The 22,607-nt window shown below is 40.4% G+C and overlaps 1 protein-coding gene across 2 annotated transcripts; it reads left to right on the top strand.

Annotated features, from left to right (window-relative positions):
* The first annotated feature begins 141 nt into the window (after positions 1-141).
* Positions 142-21,632, top strand: PRMT9 (protein arginine methyltransferase 9). 2 transcript variants are annotated; one of them, XM_054989743.1, is made up of 13 exons: positions 142-229; positions 1,939-2,146; positions 2,316-2,464; positions 3,650-3,886; positions 4,478-4,645; positions 7,886-7,988; positions 12,068-12,174; positions 14,597-14,789; positions 16,949-17,132; positions 18,136-18,835; positions 19,256-19,409; positions 19,811-19,933; positions 20,922-21,632. In XM_054989743.1, the coding sequence occupies exons 2-13, from the start codon at positions 1,967-1,969 to the stop codon at positions 21,135-21,137; spliced, it is 2,514 nt and encodes an 837-aa protein (XP_054845718.1). In that variant the 5' UTR covers positions 142-229; positions 1,939-1,966; the 3' UTR covers positions 21,138-21,632. The 2 variants fall into 2 exon arrangements, with proteins under 2 accessions (XP_054845718.1, XP_054845719.1); XM_054989744.1 differs by lacking the exon at positions 142-229 and adding an exon at positions 392-469.
* The last annotated feature ends 975 nt before the right edge of the window (positions 21,633-22,607 follow it).

Here is a 22,607-nt window from a genome sequence, read left to right as displayed (position 1 = left end):
GAGATAAAGTTGGCGCCTGGGCACGGCGACGCAGAGGTTAGCTGGCGGCTTTGGGATTTTTTGGCTTTCGACTCTAATCCCGTTTGCGCTGCCAGAGACTTTTCCGCTTCTCGCGATACTTCCATCATTCATCGCCCTAATCTAAAATGGCGGCTTTAACCTTCGGCTAGGGATCGTGAGCTCTTCTCTAAGGCGGTCGCTGCCGATCCCGCTCAGAAAGACTGCTGAGGTGACTGACCGGGCGGGGGGCGTGTGCTCGTTTGTCGGTGTTGTTTGGCTTCCCCTTCAGCCTCCTGCGCGCACCGCCCATCAGCACACTTCCTCTCCTGCTCCTGGGGTGCCCGCCCTGGTTTTGACATACATAAGCTGCACCTCATGGGAATCGGCGGCTGCGTCGCCTTGTTCCTGCCCCATCAGCGGATAGCCCTCGGCTGTCCCCGGTGGGGCCAAGGCAAGTCACCAGTGATGGGTGAGCTTGGACGCGGTGTCCCCTGCTTGCTGGCCTCCCACCCCGCGGCGGCCTCCTTACTGGCCTGAGCGCCTCCTCGGCCGGCGGGGTTTCCTGGGCTGTCCGCCCCTGATGCTGCGCTTGCCGTCATTACTGGCAAGGATAAATAACCGGCGAGCGTCTCGCTCTCTGCCTCCCTGACCCCGGCTATTGAAGCTTGTGGGAGCAGGAGGTGGTGGTACAATGAATAAAATGCGCAAATGTGTGGCATGCAGCTGTGCTAGCTGTGCGATTTGGAGAAGAAATACTTGCTTTGCAGCTGACAATTTAAACATCCTTCACCGGTTGTGTTGTGCGATGTCTAACTCTATGGCAGTTATTACTACCTGACCCAATTCTACTTGGAATTCAGTTGCACTGGTTCCAGTGGGGCTTGCACCCACGTAAGTGGACATAAGGTTACAAGGGACTAAAATAAAGCAATACATTTATTGCTTTTTGATGGGTAGTATGCGATGATTGCACGCCTTACATTCTGGAGATGACCCAAGTTTGCTGGCCCTCCACAGCAAACTTGGGTAACTGTTCCAACCTCCTTCACGTACCTCTTAATGTAGAGTATTGTGAAAGAAAGTTCTTTTGTTTCCATTTATATTTTCTTCCTTCAATTGCTGGATGAGCATCAATTGCCTACTGCTATTAGATGCTGTTATTATCTAATTATTTTGCCACTCCTTATGGTAATTTTCTGTGACTGAGTGAAATTCCTCTTAATATATTTTAGTGACTACATTACCATTGTCTGTTGGTAAACTGTCACGGTAACATCTGCACTACTAAATGGTCCTATTAATGAACTCGTGTGAACAATGAAAGCTACTGGAGCTCAGCACAATGAGCCAGGGAGTATGAAAGTTAAACAGAGGACCATCTTTCTTTTTCAAATAAAGAAGTTACCTCAGATAAGGATAAGTGTGTAAAATTCATTATCCAAAGTGTTTTACTCACAGAGTGATTCTTCTGGAATAATCCAACTGGGTTTTGTCATAAAGTTGCCTTGATGAAAAACATGCTCTGGAAATGCACCATTCCTCTCTCATAAGAAGCAAGACGTCTCACTTCTGTTTGGCTTCTAGTGCTAAATGAGGATTCATAAAAACGGGAACTATATGGCACAGAAGAGCCAGGTGCGAATGACACATGTAGATTACAGCTTGTGATTCCCCCCTAATCTATAATGCAGATTCATTGAGAACCAACATGCATCCAACATCTAAAGTTCTACAGATGAGTACTTAGGCAGTTTCTATCCCACCAGTTTGCTGGGATTTTAATATAAAAAAGAATTTGTGGGTTTACAAGAAATTTACTTTTCTGTGTGTGTGTGTGTGTATTTTTCAAAAGTAACACTTGTGTATATTTCTGTAGTGAGTAGCTTGAATTTTAAATTAATGTCACCCTAGAATAAATTTGTGTGTTTGTTTCGGCAGGAAAACTTGCAGTTAATGTCCTTTCAAAATGCCCAATAGCCGAAATCGGCGTAGACACAAAGTTGATCAAGAAGCTGGGCGGCGTGAATTAATCTCCACATCTTTGCAAAGTGCTCAGCATTGTCTGGAGAATCAGGATTTTGGAACAGCATATGCACACTATCTTTTAGTACTAAATTTGGCTCCTGAGCTAAAAAACAATGTGAAGGTGAGAGGTTCTTCTTGGTCTCTCCTAGATAGAAAATAACATACTCACAGTCCAGTGTAATCTATATGTATTTACTGATAAGATGTTTTTATCCGCATGAATATACAAGTTTTCTGAATCTACCACACCATTATTCTGTTATTGATTTAGTTATGTGGCTTTCCTTCAGGAAACTTTTCAGTTTACCCTTTTTAAATGGGCAGAAGAGCTGGATTCTCTTGCACGAATTCAAGATTTATTTGACTGCTATGAACATGCCTTGGAGTTATTTCCCAATGATGAAGTCATATGCAACAGCATGGGAGAGCATCTTTTCAGGTTTGTTACCCTTGTTGATTTGCATTTTAAATATTCTAACACAGTGGGTCTCATACTTTTTAAATCATAAGCATTTAAGTAAATACTTTGGAAAATATTTAATCAAATGTTTGTTTGTATACAACATTTCTATCCCATCTGTCTCCTAAATGATCAGGGGGCAGGGCGGGGTTTACTATATAAGCAGAACAAGATCAACAAATCTAAAACATACAAATCAAGATTAAAACATCTAAGAAAGACTTAAACCACTGTAGGGCAGGACCTCAGATAGCCACTTCCGACTGCAACATCTCAATTAAATTCAATGAATGATGTCAAAGGCTGCAAACACATCCAGTAGCAGCAAAAGAGAAGTCCAACTTTTTGCCAAATGTAGATGAAGGTCACTCACCAAAGCCACATAGCTGTGCCCCTATGATAATGAGGCCTGAAGCTAGATAGGAAAGAGTCAAATGTAGATGTTTGCCCTGAATGTGCACTCCAGATGTGTAGCCACATTAGTCTGTAGTAGTAGAGTAAAACAGGAGTCCAGTGGTATTTAAGTCTTAATAAAATTGATTCCACCATAATTTTTGTGACTCATAAGCTTTTGTGAGTCATAAATCACTTCAGGTGCAAAGGTATATAAATCCATCACTCTGTTGTCATGTGGAATGGGGAACATAGGACTATTGTGTTCTTGAGAATGTGTACTTTTACCATACTCAGATTCCATCATGTATATGGAAAACAGGACATCTTCATGATTTGGCATGCCACCACAAATCTTCTGAGATTGATTGGTAGTGAGCTAAGTGGTGGGTTGGTGTGTTCACAGACACCCCTCATTTTTTGCACAGTGCCTCCCAAGTTGGGAGGAAAATGTGGCTTGTAATATGCAAAGTATCTTATTTGACGAACTGTACTAATTTTGCCCACACCTATGAAATAGATGAACAGGTTAACATATAGTGACTTACCCAGAGTGAACTTCATCACTGAAGAGAGGTTTAAACCTGGGTCTTGCACAGCCAGATACAACAGCTGACAAACAAAACTACAAAACTAACAAACAAAACTAATCCTCTCTTGCAGTCCCTTTGCCATGGGACCCAAACATTGAATGTCATTTGCCCCTAAGTTTGTATCAAATATTTAACTTTTGATTTTATCCTTCTTGTTATGTCTTTTTTTTCTTGCTAGAATGGGCTTTCGAGATGAAGCAGCTGCGTATTTCCATAAAGCTGTGAAGTTAAACCCTGACTTTCCTGATGCAAAGGAGAATTTTTATCGTGTTGTCAACTGGGTAGTAGAACGGTGGCATTTTATCATGCTTAATGATTCCAAGAGGAATTTGCTGTACCAGAAAGCAATCCAGAATGCCGTTCATTCTGGATATAGAAGTGTTCTTGATATTGGAACAGGAACTGGAATACTCAGGTTTGTTGCAAATTTCAAATTGGAATAAATGCATTAATATTAATAACAGTAATAAAACAACTCATTTAAAGTTGTTTTGTTCCAGAATTTTATTGACAGATCTTTTAGATGAAGACTCCTTCCACCTTGCCTTTTGCTGGAAAATTGCCAGGTCCCACCACAATGACAAGGGGCTTTATGCCCTCCATGCTGGGAAGGAGCATTGTGCAACATGCCAGCTCTTTCACACCTTCGTTTTGTCGGTCATCCTACTCTTTACAGCTGCTGTGGTGTACTGAGGTCATCCTCCACAGTAATGAGATTGGGCCCATATCCTGTTGACGATCTGCCAGTCATTGTTTATTCTGTTATAAATCAAATACTGATTGCATATAATTGCTGTTTTACAATACTTAAGTAATTAATTATTGATTGGCTTGTTACCTACATTTTACCTTTCTGCATTTCCATTCTGCAGTAGTGCATGCATTTAACAATGCAGTTCAAATGTTAAAATGAATACAGGAATTAAGTTCAGATTTAAAACTGCTGTAATAACATACTGCCAGTATTAGATGCTTTGATGATTTCGTTCAATGACTTCTTTTTCAGCATGTTTGCGAAAAAGGCTGGAGCATCTTCTGTCTATGCCTGTGAGTTGTCAAAGACAATGTATGAGTTGGCTTGCGAAGTGCTAGTTGCAAATAACTTGGATGGAGAAATCAGGCTTCTTCATATGAAGTCTCTGGATATAGAAATTCCAAAGCACATACCTGAAAGGTAAGTTTTTATATTTTAATGAGAGATACTATTTAATTAAGTAACATTACACAGCCCCCCCCCAAAGTAGTAATATAATATTAAGAAATGCTATTTGTATATCTTTTCTATCAGAATGGACAATTTAATCTGTACATTTTATTCTCATTAACATATTTATTAAAAGCCATTTTTATTTAAATTACATATTGTTTGGAGGGAAAGACAACTCACTCATCTGTATTCCTTTCAATATTTATGTATTGTCAGGTTACTTTATGTACCCCCCCCCCCCCCGCCATGAGATTCATCATTAAAATCAGCCATGAGTTGCCTTGTGAGAATTTAGGCAAGGGTATCAAATATGTGTATTTTAAGGAAATGTAAATAAATTTATGCAATGATAATCCTATTACTATGATATGGAACAGTGGTTCATGACAAGAGTTGAAGACCCTTCAAATTCACTTATGCAGTCCTTTCTCCACCTATGTCAATGGTGTTTTGGATTAGTAAGGTCCACTTCCACAGCAAACCATATTTTGCTCTTTCGTTCAAACTATGGTTTATATTTTCTCTGTTAACCAGGAGTGTAAACTGGGATTGAACCATTGATTGCAGTCTGGGTTTACAGAACAAATGTAAACCGTATTTTGTCGATTTAGATGTAATAGCAATAGGTATGTGTCCGGGGCTGGCCTGGACACATACCTATTGTCAGACAAGCAGAGAAGAAGCCTCAGTGATACCTTGCATCCCCTCAGAGGAGGAAGAGGTGGGGAAGTGAGCCAACCCACTGGAACCAGCCATTGGAGGGCCCCCCTGGGAAAGAACATGGCTACCGAAACCACAGAGGAAGGCGGGCAGGCCATGCTAATCAGCTGGCCTGTGTTTCCAGGCAGCCAGTGGAGGCTGACAGCATGCCCAAATTGAGGGCCATGTGAGGGAAGTGCCTTGCCAGGGGAAGCAGAGCATAGGGTGGGGGAGCTGGCTGGGCAGGCCTCCCTGTTGGAGGAGGAGCCCTCCCTTCACCCAGTGGGTCAGGTGGATGGTTGGGGCTGGGCTGGGGCTAACCCCAGCCAGACCTTTAAAAGGTGGTAGGGAGAACCACCAGGGAGAAAGGGCCAGGCCATGGCAGGGCAACATGGGGAAAGGCAGCTGGTGAAAGAGAGAGGGATCAAGGTGATAGCCAACTCCCCTTTTGTCCTATGTTCCTCCCCAGTTCCTTAAGAGGGACCCATGCTGGAGGCAGCCAATACTCCAGATTCAGCCTCTGACTGGGAAAAACTTGAGAGTATGGTTTGCACAAAACTAGAATAAGCTAATTCACTTGCCATGCACAAGGGAGAAGGAAACAGAGATCACATAAGCAAAACCTGAAGTTCCTTTAAGCTGTTTCACATAGTGCCAAACAATGGCTTAGTACTGAATCTGAACAAAGCTGTATTAGCAATGTTTGAATTATATTACATAACTTTTTAATTTAGAAATATTATATGCTGGTTGATTTTTCAAATATACTACTGTTATCTCTCTATAAGTAATAGGAGCTTTGAGATAAAAAGGATGGGTAGCATGAATACATCTAATTCTTAACATTAGATGGATACATTGGTGGATACTTAGATTCAGAGACTGGAGCTGTGAACAAACAAGACAGATCTCTCTACAAACCTGTGAAAAGCCTCAGGTTTGCTGAAAAATCTCAAGTCTAAAAAACACATTGGGGAGTTAACATTAGCAATATTTGTACCTTTAAGAATGAATACTTTTTGAGAGCTCACTGGCCATTGTGGGAGTTGTTAAGCAAACCTAATAATATTGCTAGCCTTCAAAGCTTAGTTTCTATCAGCAAAAGACAGAGGTGAGAGCCCTTTCCATTAATATTTTGGCCTCTCAGTACACCCCTGTTCCCTTCCCTCCTGCTCTGGAGGAAGGGCTCATCAGGGCTAACAGCAATCACTTGGCAACTTGAATCTATGCAATTTCTGCAGCTCATGCAGGAGCTGAGGTGGCTACAAGCTGACTTGATGCTACACGACTCACCTGGGCCCACTGGCATCCTCTGCAGAACTTGCATGACTTGGCTGAGGTCAGCAATACAACTTGCTATTACATGATTTTGCAACTTGGCCAGACTTTTCCTGGGGAGAGGCTGCCAAAGGGAAGGAAAGAGGAAAAGCTGAGATACACTTTGGTGCAGTAGTTAGAGTGTTGGACTTGGATCTAGGAGACCCAGGTTCAAATCTCCACTCTGCCATGGAAATTCCCTGGGCAACTTTGGGCCAGTCACACCCTCTCCGCCTAACTTGCCTCACAGGGGTTTTGTGAGGATAAACTAGAGAAAAGGAGAATGATGTAAAGTGCTTTGGGTCTCTTTAGGGGAGAAAGATAGGGTATAAGTGAAGTAAATAAATAAACCTGAAGACTGAGAGGAGCAGGTGAAATGGGAAGGAGAGAAGGAAGCTGGGAAGGGGGAGTGCATATGGGTGTTGCCAGAAGAAATAGTGTCGGGAAGGGAATACAAGGGAAAATGAAGTGACCCTCACAAATCCTTGAGGGTTCCCCACATAGTATTGAATGGATGTTCAATATTCTTTCTAATTCTCTTTGAGGTTGTTTTTTATCTGACTTAAAAAATCTTAAAACTAAATCATTGGCATCTCTTGATTAAGATGTGAAAACATTAAATAGAACAAACAGGTAATAGTTCAGTAAAAATCTATAGCATCTTGGAATCTATGGTACATTCATGTGTGAGCTCCAGAAGATGGCTTCCCATGTTCCAAGTCCTAAACATTTTGTTTTATTGATATATTGTCGAAGGCTTTCACAGCCAGAGAACGATGGTTGTTGTGGATTTTCCGGGTTGTATCGCCGTGGTGATACAATGCCAAGACCATGGCGATACAACCCGGAAAATCCACAGCTACCATTTTGTTTTATCTTTTGATGAAAACTGTGCTGGCAACTTGGAATTGTGACCTATGAATGGAGCTATGATTGGAGGTATGAATAAAGGTTTGAGGACAAGCATGTCAGAGATGGCTTAGGAAGAATGCTGATTTAGCTCAAGCAGAGGCTTGTGGGGCAAGAGCTCAAGCCCTGAAACGACATAAAGGAAGATGGTTGGTTCAAGGATTTTGCATTGAAACCCTGTTTCAGATTGTATAATGTCCTTTACCATTTCAGAGGCTTGAAACATTCCACTAATTGTGTACTGTCTTTTTATAATTCCTGTACATTTTGAACTTTCAATAGAGTTTCTCTGGTTGTCACCGAGACTGTAGATTCTGGCTTGTTTGGAGAAGGCATTGTGGAAAGCTTGGTACATGCTTGGGAGCACTTGCTTTTACCTCCAAAGGTAAGCATATCTGAATAGCTGATTCAAAATCTCTTTTGCAGCATGGCACCAAAAACTACAGCCACGTGGTCAGGGTTCTACATTGCAAGGAGAATTACTAGACAGTCTTCCATTTATTATTTTATAAAGATTAGCTATTGCATCAACAACTTGTGTATTTAAAATATTTCTGTGCTGCTTCCAAACCAGGTTCTAAAGGCAGCTCACACAATATTGATAAATTACAGTAAACTAAATCCATAAAAAAACTAACAAAACATCTTGATTAACATAAATAATAAACAAACAACCACAGGATTAACCAGCTACGATCATTACAGAAAGGCCCTAAGCAGAAGACTGGGAAAACAAAAACAGTTTCACCTGTTGCCTGTTTTGTATTTTAGAATCCAAGAAAATTGAGGCAGGGATAGAGTTCCCCGGGCAGGATACCACAACAACAGAAGACCTGTTGTGAATAGAATTCAGCATGAATACGCTCCCCAAACTGGTTGGTTGGATCACACAGGAAGTTTATTTATTTTAAGAAGTATGTTCCTCCTTTCTAGCTGGATTGGCCCCCAAGGCAGGGAGAGAGAGTCCCCTTGCCAGAGTGTCAGCTCCCCAAGGCAAACAGTGTTGGCATTGCTGCTTATAATACAATTCAACACACTCATGTGGGAAGAAAATCTGATGTATTTAAACTACTTATACACTGTTTCTCTTCCAGTTGTAAATAAGGCAGCTACAATTTAAGTATTCTTAGTTTCATGGGGTGCCAACCCATGAAACTCCAGAAGGGATGTTTGAATTGGGATGTTTGAATTGGGTCTTCTGTCCTAATTTTAGCGACTTAGAACTATATTCTGTTGCTTTTATTGGGACATACTTCCAAAGTGAAATGGCTATAACCAAAGACACTCATCTTTGTGCATGTACATTGATTTCAAAGATACATTAGGTGCACTTAGCTTTTTCGGATTAGTTCTATCATGTTTAAAATCAGGGTGTAAAACCAGCAAACCATAAATGATATGGCTGGCATGTGTCTTAACACAAGTATGCAATTAGAGGTTCATCTGCTTGCCTGGGGTAACTAGACTTGTCTCAGGGTAGGCAGCATTTCTTTCTTGCTTCTGTAATCCTTTTGAGGTCTGAAAAATGATTTATTATAGTTGTCTTGCCACTTTAGTCTCAAGTTTCATTTCTGTATTTGATCCTACTCCCTGTCTGATTCCTAAACATAAACCCAAGTATAACACATGGTATAATGGAGAACGTTTACATTTGAAATCCACTCTTCGCTCCGTTTATCATCGCTTTCGGTCCCAAAAAAAGCCCTCCGTATTGAAGGAATATTTTAATGTTAAGCAACAGTTTACAGATTTAGTCAAGGCTAAGAGGTCTCAATACACTAGGGATCAGTGGGAACGGATGATAGAGACAGTCAGGTCAAACGATAGCAGAAAATTCTGGGCCTTAATTTCTGGCGTCTCACAGGCAAAAATAACTCCCTCACCATCAAGTCCTTCCCAAACCTGGTTTTCATATTTTCTTAAGCTTTTTAGTGATGATGGCACTAGCTTCCCTAATGTTATCGAGCCTAAAATCTCTATGATGCCTGAATGGCCTCCTGTGTCTCCAGAGGATGTCATTACTTTGATTTCACACCTCAAACTAAAAAAGGCCCCACGCCCCGATGCAGTCACCCCAGAACTATTGAAATCTAACCCTGAATGGTGGGCTCACCCCTTGGCAGCTCTGTTTTCCATGATAACACTGGAATAATGCCAAAGTCATGGACAAACGCAATCATCGTACCCATTTTTAAAAAGGGCAATCCGTCTTCACCCGATAACTATAGGCCAATCAGCCTACTGTCAGTAGTTGGTAAACTTCATGCTAAATATCTTTTAACCAAACTAGAAGGCTGGATGTGGGACCATAACATTCTAGGCCCAGAACAAATAGGGTTTCGTCGAGGAAAATCTACCTTGGATCACTGTATAGTATTGTCCCACCTAATTGCTAAATACCGTGAGAAACCTGGTAACAAGCTCTTCGCTGCCTTTCTAGATCTCAAAGCAGCGTTTGACTCAATCCCAAGAGATCTTCTGTGGGATAAGTTGGCCAGAATGAACATAGAGCCCAGACTACTCTTTTTAGTTAAAAAACTTTACACTGACACTAGCTGTCAGGTTAAATTCAACCTTTCAGGAAATCTAACCCCTAAAATTCCAATTTGCAAAGGGGTCAAACAGGGCTGCATCCTTGCTCCCTCATTGTTTAATCTGTTTCTAAACGATCTGGCCCCTACCCTGTCCGAAATTGGCGGCCATTTTCCCAAAATTGGCCACTGCCATATTCCAATTCTCCTATATGCAGATGATGTCGTCTTATTATCATGCTCTCGAATTGGACTGAAGCGACTTCTACATCAATGTTTGACCTATTGTAATAACAACAGGCTAACTTTGAACTATAAGAAAAAAAAGATCATAGTCTTTGCTAAAGCCTGGAAACAGTTTGCATGGTCAATTCAAGGAAATCCTATTGAGCAGGTAAAAAACTTTAAATATCTGGGGATTAACTTTTTCTACAAGGGGGGATGGGCTACACACCGCAAAGGTGTTATTAATGTTGCGAGAAATAGTGCAGCCGCAATCAACCTGATTTTTCTGAGAGGCAATAGGTACGTTCCCATGGCTTTAAAAGCCTTTAATGCCAAATCGAGGTCCCAACTCCTTTATGGAGTGCCCATATGGATTAGTGCAGTCAATCACTCAATAGAGGGGGTACAATCTTATTTCCTACGGAAAACTCTGGGTCTTCCTGTGTCCCATACGCCGCAATCTGTCTTGAAACCGGACAGATGTTGTTGGAAACTTGGGCCTGGCTTCTAACAATCAAATTCTGGCTTCGCCTTCTATTTAATTCTGACTCAAATTCCTTTTCTAATGCTCTCAGATTTCCACGAATTCAAGTGGTTGGAACTAATCCATAAACAAGTTAGGTGTATGGGTATATCTTTAGAATCACTTTACCTTGCATCTGCTCCAACAGCATTTCAGACAATTAAACGGAGGCTCTTAGACATTCAGTTTCAGCGCCTGACCAAGGCAGCAAGGAAAACCTGTTCCCCAATTCACTTGGGACTGCCTCTGTCATTTGGCCAGTTAACTGCCTATTTCTGTCCCTAACTGATCCCCATCAAAGAAGGGCACTAATGCTGGCCAGATTCAACATACTGCCTTCGGCCATTTTCGTTGGCAGATGTCAAGGGACCCCTTACGAACTTAGAAAATGCCCTTGTGGCCTGGGTGTCATTGAATCTGTTCCCCATGTTCTGTTATACTGTTTATTTTATTCTAAGATCCGAGACAAACTTGAACTCCCTTCTTTATTCATGGTGTGGCCTTTCTGATAATGTCAAGGTCCAGCGATTACTATCTGGTCACAACCTTTCTATAACCTCTAACGTGGCTAATTTTCTTCAATCTGCATCAGGGAAGCTATCAACTAATTTTAATGTACCTTTTTTCGCTCTGACATGCCAATAAAGGTTGTGTTTGTTTGTTTAGTTGTCTTGATCTAAATTATTATAGTTGTCTTCCTGATCAAAAAGCTGGAGAGGCCAGGTACTGTATTGCTTTTAATCCTGAAGGAATGAATGGAATGGATAGGGAATATAGAGAAAAATGTGGATGAGATATGAACAAAATTATGTGGTTACGGTCTTGGATCTATTCAAACAACACAAATAAGCCAGTTTGTGAAATGAATGAGCCTCAAATCCTTGGGCTCATATGCTTCCTTTCCTTTCCTTTCCTTTTACCTGCAGTGCCATGATTGAAAACTTCCTAGTATGGAAATTTTTGGTCTCAGTTGAGTTTGTTGTGACATCTAAATTAAGACACCTTTAAAAATGGTTTTTGTGTTAATACCCCTGTATTGTATTAAACAGAGGATTTGGACTATCAAGGGGGGAAATCGAATAGGTGGCCACTTCAGATATCTGGGAGTTATGTTTAGTTACTATCTTAAACAAAGCAGATTACAAAACAGCAAATGTCATCTTTTGTCTTTTATCTGTTTTACAGTCTAATGATGGAGAAGTTGGTGCAAAAAACTATGGTAAAGTTATACCAGCAGGAGCTACTATATGGGGGATGGCAGTGGAATGCAAAGAGATACGCAGACATCACAGGTATGTTTGCAGCTCCTAATTAGAGATGGGCACGGACTACAAAAAAACCGAATCATGAGGTTCGTGGTTTGTGGGTTTTCAAGAACCAGGAACCACGAACTGGGGCAAGTTTACGAACCAGTTTGTGGTTTGTGGAGTTTAAATGCTCCTTTCTGGCTGCTTAGCAGTGGCAGAGAAAGAGACATTTGACAGTTTAAAGGGCCCTTTCCTGCTTTACAAGTGGTAGGTCCTTTTAAACTATCAGCTGGCAGATGGCGGGGGGGGGATTCCACCTGCCAGCTGATAGTTTAAAGGGACCTGACGCAAGCGGCAGGGCCCTTTAAACTGCCCAGCCCCCACCCCCAGCCCCACACTTAGCTTGCCCTGCGGGCCTGCAACGTCCTCCCCCTCCTGAGAGGGGCGGGAAGGCCCCCAGCAGCCATTTAAGGGGCAGGGAGGCCATTTTTGGCCTCCTCCACCGCCACTGCGGCCATTTGAGGGGCAGGAAGGCCGTTTTCGGCCTCCTCTGCCACCCTGTGGGCCCACACAGTGGCTGAAGAGGCCAAAAACAGCCTTCCCGCCCCTCGTGGGAGGAGGGTGAGGATGCCGCGGGCCCACAGGGCAAGGTAAGTGTGGGGCTCGGGGCTGGGGCAGTTTAAAGGGCCCTGCAGCTTGCAAGCAGCAGGTCCTTTTAAACGATCAGCTGGCAGGCAGCAAGGGGGGGATCCCCTCCTGCCAGCTGATCGTTTAAAGGGACCTGCTGCTTGCAAGCCGCAGGAAAAGTCTGTATGGCCATTTCCCTGGGGAAATGGCCATTTAATCTGCCCCTTTACGACCCAAATAAACCAGTAGACCAGTTCGTGGAAACGAGCTTCCACGAACCACTGGTTTGCGAACCACAAACCAGCCTGTTTCATGTGTTTTTTTGGGTCGTAATTCAATTCGTGCCCATCTCTACTCCTAATGTGTGTTGGGAGTAAACCTTTTTTGAATTTTGGACATGGATGAGAAAGTATTTTAATTTTATAGAACAGGATTTCATTTACCTTCTAGGTTAGATTTTGTACTCAAACTTGCAATACTCAACAGTTCTGCAACCATAAATGTATATCATTATTCATGGGAATCTAAGGGATACTAATATGTGCACTGAGTTCTGTGCTGAAATTCAGAAAAAAAACAATTAGCATTTTTAAAGCCTTACATCTTTTTCATATTGTAGGGTTTTGCCCCCATTATTTATATATATTGTTATTGCTCCAAAAGGCAAAGAAAATAAATGAAACATTCTTTGTAGTTATTTTTTTGCAGTCCAAAAAAAGTTGCTTTAATTGGAGAAATTGGCAAAAACCTTTAATATCCATGTGTTGTTTTAATATTTGCTGGTAGATTTTTTAAAAAAAGACTTCATAACTAACAAAATACATCTGCATGCTCTAGCTCTTAGCGTACTCAAATTGCAATCCCATACACACTTACTAAAGAGTAAGCCCCATTTAATTTAGGGTACTTTTCTGAGAAATGTATATGGTCACACTGTTAATTTGATAGAAGATGGATAGTACCTATATAGTATTTCACTCTTAAATATATTTATTCCTGTGACCCCAAATTAGTAGAAGTGCACATCACAGATTAAAACATGGGGTGATAGAAGTATATCTTACCTAGTATATTTCTAGTGCCATCCAAAGAACACATTCCTGTGAGTAAGCCCCACTGAATAGACTTGAGTGGGATTATGAGTAGACCTGTTTAGGATTGCTCTCTTCATAATCTAATCTTTCAAATTCTGTGAAATCATATATGAGAGAGAGGGAACATTCTACACAGTGCACAATATTAATATTATTTGTCCATTCATAATATCGACTTGCATCTGAACGCTTGTGAACTTTGAAAAGTGCAGTTTCTTTTGTATCATCTTGGAAATAAGATGGGAGATCTAATAATTATACCATTAAATACACTACCCATGAGTTGCTGGCTCACAGAAGGTATCAACCATTTCTGTGGTTGGGATTTTTTCTTTAGTCCGTACTCAGTGACATTATGCTTTCATGGATTTCTGTTGTCACTGAATTCTACAAGAGCCTCTCATCTAGTTTTTAAGAAAGAGGCATTTTTAATTGTGGATTAAATTAGGACATGTATTGTAGTGTGGTATATTATCATCTCCTTTGAGCTGATTGATTTTATGATGCTGATTTTATTGGTATCTAGATTTTTATAATTTTAATACAAAACTGCCTTGGTTTTTAATTTTTTAATTTTTAATACAAAACTGCCTTGGTTATTAGACTTTTTTTACTAATCAAACTTCTACCAGACTCGCCTTAGTATTTCCGGAACAAATATTTAGTTAAGAACCGAATACTGGATTGTGTTCATTTATCATGGAAAAGCACATTAACATGACTTGTCTTGTTCTTTACTTCTTCAGGGTGGGTGTAAAAGAAATTGCTGGTGTGTGTTTACCTGAGGTTTTGGAGTTTCACAGTCCCACATATACTCCTCTAAATGCAGATGAAACTGTAGAACCTTATACCACTGAAAAACTCAGTAGAATACCTGGTGGCTACAAACCCCTTACAGACCATTTTCAAGTTTTAACAGTGGATTTTAACAATCTTCAGGTAATTCTTAGTTCATTGAGTTCTGACTTCTTTTTCAAGAAGACAGCCAAACTGGTTGATCTGAATACCTGTGGTTCTTCTATTTGGTGTGTATATATTGCTTGGTATCTCTTTGCTATGTTCTCTTAGGGTAAATTCTCTCTCATATATATAGATAAATAGATATAGATATATATAGATACATACACCAGTGCCTAACTAAGACATCAGATGCCAAGTTGAGTGAAAGCAAAGAGAACTTTCGTATCACTTCAAACACTTCAGTAAGGGCAGTTTATGTATTCATTATAAATCAAGAAGTGTACATGCACATGTGAATAAGCTGTTTATCTAACATTTAGAATCAACCAGAAAATTACTGAAGCATGAAAATGTAGGAGACAGAGGTGTCATATGAAATATGAAAACAATGAAGAAAATATGGCAACCAAGGATATTCTGTATGTTCAGAATGGTATTACTTACCAAAGAGGGGAGAGGTTATAAAAATACTCTTACGATATAGCTCTAAAAGTCTCTATTTTGGAAACACTGTATTGGATATTAGCAGCGGTGGCCAACTGTAATGGCTCTGATTACACCCTTTGAAAGGGTAATATAGCTTGTCCCTGTTACAAGTCTGGCCTTTATTTCTTGAACTAGAGAGAAATGTTGAAAGCAAAATCCTAAAAGACATCCTGTTATATATGGAAAATTATTTTGAGCAACTTCTTAAGCAGTTATTTTAAGAAACTGACATGGTCTGAATCAATAACACTCGCTGTTCATCTTATCTGACATCTGAGATTAATAGCTGGAACAAAACAGCACTTGCATGTACTTGGATAGAAAGTGTACTGCAGTGATGTATTGAATATCCAATCTGGACTTAATTTTTTTAATGCATCTGTGCAAAACTGTAATGCAGTGGGCATGAGCTGTTACTGAAACTGGAAAAAGAGCAAGATTCAGGTACAGTAGCACTGGTGCTACTGGATCCAAATCTTGCTGTTCTACTACAGACCAACACAGAGCAGAGATATGGGGTGGAAAATTTTTCCAGTGCTGTTTTTTCCTGTGGACAAAATTCAATTTCTAAACATTGTTTCATATTAATAACAGTGAATGGGTGCAGTTGCCAAGACAACACTGTATTAGGCAAGCTTAAGTTTAAAAGTTATAATTAATATTTTTCAGGTGATTATCCTTAGTTATTGTGTGAGAAAGTATGTGGAGGTCTTGTTGATTTGGAAAGGCCAGAGTGAATCTGTCTGTGTGGATGAGAGGAGTGTTTATTCTTTTTGTAAATATCTGTGTGAAAAATAAGTAATTGTGACTGGGTCTGTGAATACACCTTTAAGAAGATATAATTATTTATGAAGTCACCAAAGTAATGAACTATTCTGAAACCAATATACTTATCAAGACCCTACAGCTGTCACATATGTGTACTTATAAATTCTACTTCTGTTTACAAGCAGCCCCAGCGCCAGGGTTACTGGCGCCTGAGGTCACCCTCGCCCCGGACTGCGTGATGACATCATCTCTCAGTGACGCCGGGGGCATTGGCCGGCGAGCCACACGCCGCCCCGGCCGCCTGCCGTCCCTGGCTCACAGCTGCTGCGCCCGCCCGGGGGCGTGTGGTGGCGGCGGCAGCAGGGCTGGCTGGCGGTGGCGCAGCACATGCCTCTGCCCCCGGCGCCCCCTCTGGCCCTGTGGCACCCGCCTCACTGCCTCACCAGTGGCGCTGGCCCTGTTTACAAGCCTTCCTACACTGCCAATTAAACTGAAGCGATCTAAGGCGAAAGCTTTTGGTGGAAGTGAAAACCTTTTGGGAACAGCAATATATAGGTCATGCAACAGTGAGATTCAAACCCCAGAGGGAAGGTGTTCCCTAGATGTAAGCCACAGTAAAGTAGAGAACACTTGAAGTTCTGAGTGAGTGGAAATAAAAGGAGTGTTGGTGGTAACCAGAGTCCTCCTAAGGTAAAAGTGTAAGGTAATGTAAGGAAGAGCTGAATTAAAGATCCAAGGCAGGCTTAAAACAAACTAATCATTACAGTTTTTTAAACCAAATGTGAAATAAATTCCTACTAAAAGGAATTGTAGGTGTTTGATGAACAACTCTGTTTCAGGACAAGGAGAAATAATTTTTCTTTGCATTTTTCATTTTTGGTTAGGAGTTGAAAAGCTTTGCAACTCGTAAGCCATCCAAGATCAACATACCTGTTGCTAAAGGAGGAATCCTGGATGCCATTGTGATCTGGTTTACACTACAGCTTGATGATGAACATACACTTTCTACAAGTCCAAGTGAGGAAACCTGTTGGGAACAAGCAGTCTATCCTGTACAAGGCCTTCTTGGTATGTCTTTGGGATTTTTTTCAGTCATTAAATATATTCTGTTTTACTATATTTGTTTTAATAGGTTCAAGAGTATGTTGACAAAAGATGAAATTATACTAATGAGCAAAAACCATTCTCTCTCAGGTTGCATTCTTAGGGAACGTTGATTTTTACACAGAAGCCATTCACAACATGGAAAGGTCACGTATTATGGAAATTTCAATTGATTATATGATACAATAAATAATCAGCTTTCTGTTGAATAATTCAGATAAAATTAATTCAGTAGAATTAATAATAGGCTGAAGTAATGCACCCATACAATATCAAGTTCTGTATTTGGATTCTTGGTTACAAAATATTTTTAAAAAGAGGATAAGGAATTGGGCTACCAGGATTTTGGCAGGCAGAAGTAAGGAATAGAAGAATTCATCTTTGCTGCTGGAAATCCTCCCAGATTTTTACAATTTGAAAGGGATTTTCTCAGAAGTCAGTCCCACTGAGCTCAACTGGATTTCATTCTAGATCGTATATGTATGAGTGGTGTAATGGGTTAGAGTGTCAAACTAGGATGAGCAGTTACCTGTTTTTCCATCCTTACTGTAGCTCCCTCCTCCCTACCCACATATCTTCCATCAGTAGTTTCAAACGATTGACAAAGATGCAAAGGGAAGGCAGGAAACATCTATTCCAGGCTTCCTAAGATGCAAGCAACTGAAAGGGTTTTTTTTTTACAGTTTAAGCACCTACAGCAATGTCTTTGTCAAGATTGTTTTCAGTCGCACTCTGTATTAAGAAAACTATTGGCCTGCTTTTCACCCACTCAGTGAAAGCTGTTTTTGCACTTGATTCCACAAGCATCGCTACAGGATACACAAGTGGGCTGTATTCTCTTGGCATATGCTTCTGTTACGTATAAAGCCCACTAAGAGCAATGAATGTCTTAGGAAGGGTACTGGAACAATAGCAGTGAAGGCAAAATTATTAATGTGTTTCATTTTTCATCCTTTTGTGACTGAAGATTATACTGTGAAATCTGGAGATTCTGTGATGATGGAAGTATCCTGCCAGGACTGCTATCTAAGGTTGCAAGATATTTCTCTTGCGACTTCAGACAATGGGATGGATGTAGAAAGAAACTTCAGGGAAAAGAACAGTGAGGCTGAACTCTGCAGTGCCCTGGCCAGCCTTCAAACAGCAAGCAAACTGGAAAGAGTGGGTCAAGAATGCATATTAGAATCCACGGAAATTGCTTTGCTTAACAATGTGCCCTATCATGAGTGTTTCAAAGCTGCAATAAGCAAAGTGCTCTCAACATTAAGCCTCCATGAACAGTCACAGTCCATGGACGTTGACAGCCATAGCAGTGAGCATCATCTGGAAAAGAACCAAAATAAGAATTCTGACACTCCGGATCCTTTGTATGTGCTGGATGTATCGGAGGGCTTTTCAATTTTGCCAGTAATTGCAGGCAAATTTGGGGCAGTGAAGGCGTTCAGCTCTGTTGAAAAAGAGCTGCATCAAAAAGCTCTCGTCTTGATTTCAGAAGCCAATGCATTTCCTAAGGAAACATTACAGTTTTGGCTTGGCCACCTACAGGATGAAAGCATGGTATTACAGAGGCCTAAATCAGACAAATTATGGAGCATTATAATTTTGGATGTCATAGAGACTTCTGGTCTCATTCAGCAGGATGTGATGGAAAAGGCAGCAATATCGAGGTATTGTATGGCAGATTTTTTTCTGGATTATATTTACCACACCATTCATTCACAAAATCTTTGAAGTACAACCAAATGTAATATCATTTGGAGCAAAAGCTAGTCAAAAGACTATCAGCTCTATTTATCAGTGAATCTATACATAAACACTTTTTAAAATGTAAATGAGACTGTTGTATGATTTCTACTTTCAAATCTTATCTCAAAGCATATTACGTTCGTATCAACTGACAATTGAGTTAGGAGGCTCCTAATCAAATTCTAGCTGTTGCTCTATGTTACGTAGTTCAAAGAAAACACTCCTGATTGGCATCCTATATTTTAGAGATTTGTTTCAGGAACCATGAGATTATGAAGGGGATTATTTTATCTATTTAATAAATTTGTGTATGCATATATGTGTGTTTGTTTCATCTATAGGTGTTTGCTTCATTCTGGAGGGAAGATATTCCCACAGCATGTGATGATGTATGGAATGCTTGTGGAATCAGAGTCTTTAGTACTTGAGACTGCAGTTCAAGGGAAAGATCCAACACTTGGTTTCAACATTGCCCCATTCATTAATCAATTCAAGGTATTAACAAGTGACAAGATTACATACCATACCTTACATGTCTCAAGTTTACATACCATACCAATAAAATGTAAAATGCCATAAGAAACAGGCAAAATGTTTGTTTTATTAAGGGTATACATGTCTGTGTGTGAGAGAGGATGAATGTTCCACTTGCCATTCTTTGGATCTAACTCAGTGAGACTTGATTTTTATTTGTATCTCCTTACTACCTTGCAAATCAGCATGGCTTAGGCCTGCATTAGAGTGGAGGATAATGGCTTAATGGCCACCCACATAAATTCTTAAGCCTTAGAAACATGTGACCTAATCAGACAGGAGCAGCACTGAGTTCTTTCCAACAGCGCAAGTCAGCTTTATAAGTATCAAATTATTACTCAGCTTAGCATGGTCTGTTTCAGGTGCCTTTCCGTGTCTTCTTGGATCTTTCCACACTACCATATGTACCTTTGAGCAAGTCAGTGGAACTGCTGCGAGTGGATCTCATGAATCCATATATGAACAACTCCAGAAGAGACGTTAAGGTAAACCCCCAGAATAGTAACAGTACATAATGTGCAGTCCTATTTATTACCCCTTTAACTGTAGCTATTAAGATAACATGCATCATTTGAATTTATCCTGTTTAAAGCAATATGGCAATAACTTAGGCAGTCATTTCTAACATCATGCATTTGCTGTTTTTACAGCAAGAATAAACCTTTTTGCAGCTCTGATTTGGATAACAAACTACAACCAGTGGAACCAGTGTAATTTCTCCTTTTAAAAAAATTACAAATACTACAGAGTTGTTGTTCATCACATCTGGAAAAACACTCAACAATAATTCTAGTACAGAATATAGATGCATTACCCTCTTCATACCTGATTTTGTTGGGTGATGAATTGACTTCAAGATGGGCCTACCAAAGCCACCAGTCAAAAACTCCCTCTGGGCCTTCTTATACACGATGCAACCCATCATATGAAAACAAATGATATAATTTTCCAAGTTCCATGGAGTCCCAGGGTGATCATCACCTCTCTTTTCAGTGGCCCTGCTTCTATTATGCCTGTCATACATAGATTTTAATTAAAATTGAGAATGTACTAACTCTTCACTATTAAGCATGTTATCAAGTCATAGTTAAATAATGAGCTACTACAGGGGGAACCAGGTGTGATTCTGAATGGTGCTTGGTTAGTGTTGCTATAGTAGCCCGTGTCATAGTACTCTTTAGAAAGCATGCATTGTCCATTGTCTCTCACTTAATTCAAGAGAATATGGGAGATGCCAGATGTAGCAGTACTTACCAGAAGTAAAAGAGGAATGTTAAAGCCTTGTTGAAGTGGCAATATAGAAGTGAAGTACTACACTTCTGAAGTTAACAGTTTTGCATTTGGTGCATTCACAACTTGGCATTTCATTGTAATTGTCTCCCTTAGGAAAGCTCTAGTTTGAAGAATTAAAATACTCCCTTTTCTTCTTTGAAGGAAAAGTTGTGTTGATACTTAAAAATCTTGATTTTATAGGTACAGATTTGTAAATCAGGTCACGTAACTGGCATTCCATTTTGGTATCACATACATCTGGAAGAAGATATCTCTTTGGATACATCGAGTGAATCTTCCCACTGGAAGCAAGCTGCTGTTGTGTTAGAAAAGCCAATTCCAGTTCAACTGGGAGAGGAACTTGTGCTCAGCATTCAGTATCACAAAAGTAATGTCAGTATTACAGTAAAACTGTAAGCCATTATCGGCTGTAGGTTTCTAGTATGTGTAGCTTAGAAAAGTTCAATTTTAATAACTAGTATGTACAAATAAACAGTTCTGTATAAAAAGTGTCCTTGTGTTAATTTTAAAGTCCTCTCCTTAGATCAAGCAACTATGTAATGAAGCACAACTTGTTGATAACAGTCTGTCAAAAAATTCCCATTATTTGAAGCCTTTATATTTTTGCATTCCATATTTTTATCATGTAAATGTTCAATTCCAAAAATTCCTTTCTTTTTGCAATGGTGACAAGTGTTCATATAATTTATACAAATATAAAGAGATATCGATATGGGGAATGGGAAGGGGTTTTTCAAGCAAAGTACACCAAAATTGCAGTGGAGATAACCTATGATTATCAGCATATCTTATTTAGGTGTATGATCAATTTCATCTTGGACACTTGCATAAAAGTAGCACCTATAAGACTAACAAAATTTGTGGTTGGGTATGAGCTTTCATGAGTCACAGATGAATCATGAGTTATTCAAAGAACAAGAAGTGCTGTAGAGGAGATGAAGTGACGCTGTATGTGAGGAAAGGGCTTGATTGTCAGGAAATACTGGAAGAGGAGAGTGACAACCCAGAGGAAAATGTCTGGGTGAAAAGGAAAGGTGAAAAGGACGAGTATTGTGGCTGGAGTCTGTTACAGACCACCTGACCAAGGTGGAGTCTGCTGTCTGTGAGTAGCTTAATGGGATATCCAAGAAGCATGACCTTGTCCTTATGGGAGACGTTAATTTCCCTCATGTGCTGGGAGACCAACACTATTACGTACACAGAGTCACACAACTTGCTGATCTGCCTGGCTGACAACTTCCTTTCTCAAATGGTGGAGGAAGCAACAAGTAGCTCGGCCATACAGGACTTGATATTAACCAACAAGAAAGAGTTGGTTGATGGGGTAATGATGGGAACCTGAGCAAGAAGTGATCACGTCCTCCTAGAATTCCTTTTGCTATGGGGTGCCAAGAGAATTTGTAGCCAAACGGATCAGGTTAGATTTTAGAAGGGCAAACTTTAATGAATTTGAGATGAGTTATTCCATGGACAAGAATTCTGGATGGGAAAGGGTGGCGAATGAAAAGGTGAGGGAAGGGTGGGCTCTCCTAAAAGAAGAGCTGTTGCAGGCTCAAGCTATCACCATTCCAGCAAGACAGAGATGTGGTAGCTGATCTAAGAAACCAAAGTGGGTGAACAGAAAGCTGTGAGGAACTAAGGAGGAAAAAGGAGACATTCAAGAAACGGATGGAAGGAAACGCATCCAAAGCAGAATATCCAGGGGTAGCTAGGCACTATAGGGCAGCTGTCAGGCCAAAGCTCAGAATGAGCTGAAACTGGCCAGGGGGGCTTGACACAACAAAAATATATTCTTCAGATATGTGAGGAGCTAACAGGTGAAGGGAGGTACCCCCATTGCTGGCTGAAAAGGAGAAATTCTAACAA

This window comes from Eublepharis macularius, chromosome 10 (assembly GCF_028583425.1).
Source record: "Eublepharis macularius isolate TG4126 chromosome 10, MPM_Emac_v1.0, whole genome shotgun sequence".
NCBI classification, from domain to species: Eukaryota; Metazoa; Chordata; class Lepidosauria; order Squamata; family Eublepharidae; genus Eublepharis; species Eublepharis macularius.
The sequence above is the reverse complement of the archived record's forward strand: the minus strand, read 5'-3'. Positions and strand labels throughout refer to the sequence as shown.

Excerpts from the sequence above, each read along its gene's own strand:
- PRMT9 (XM_054989743.1), top strand. The coding sequence starts at position 1,967 with ATGCCCAATAGCCGAAATCGGCGTAGACACAAAGTTGATCAAGAAGCT. Across the intron at positions 12,175-14,596 it reads GAGATACGCAGACATCACAG|GGTGGGTGTAAAAGAAATTG; the intron begins GTATGTTTGCAG and ends TTACTTCTTCAG. Across the intron at positions 17,133-18,135 it reads TCCTGTACAAGGCCTTCTTG|ATTATACTGTGAAATCTGGA; the intron begins GTATGTCTTTGG and ends TTGTGACTGAAG.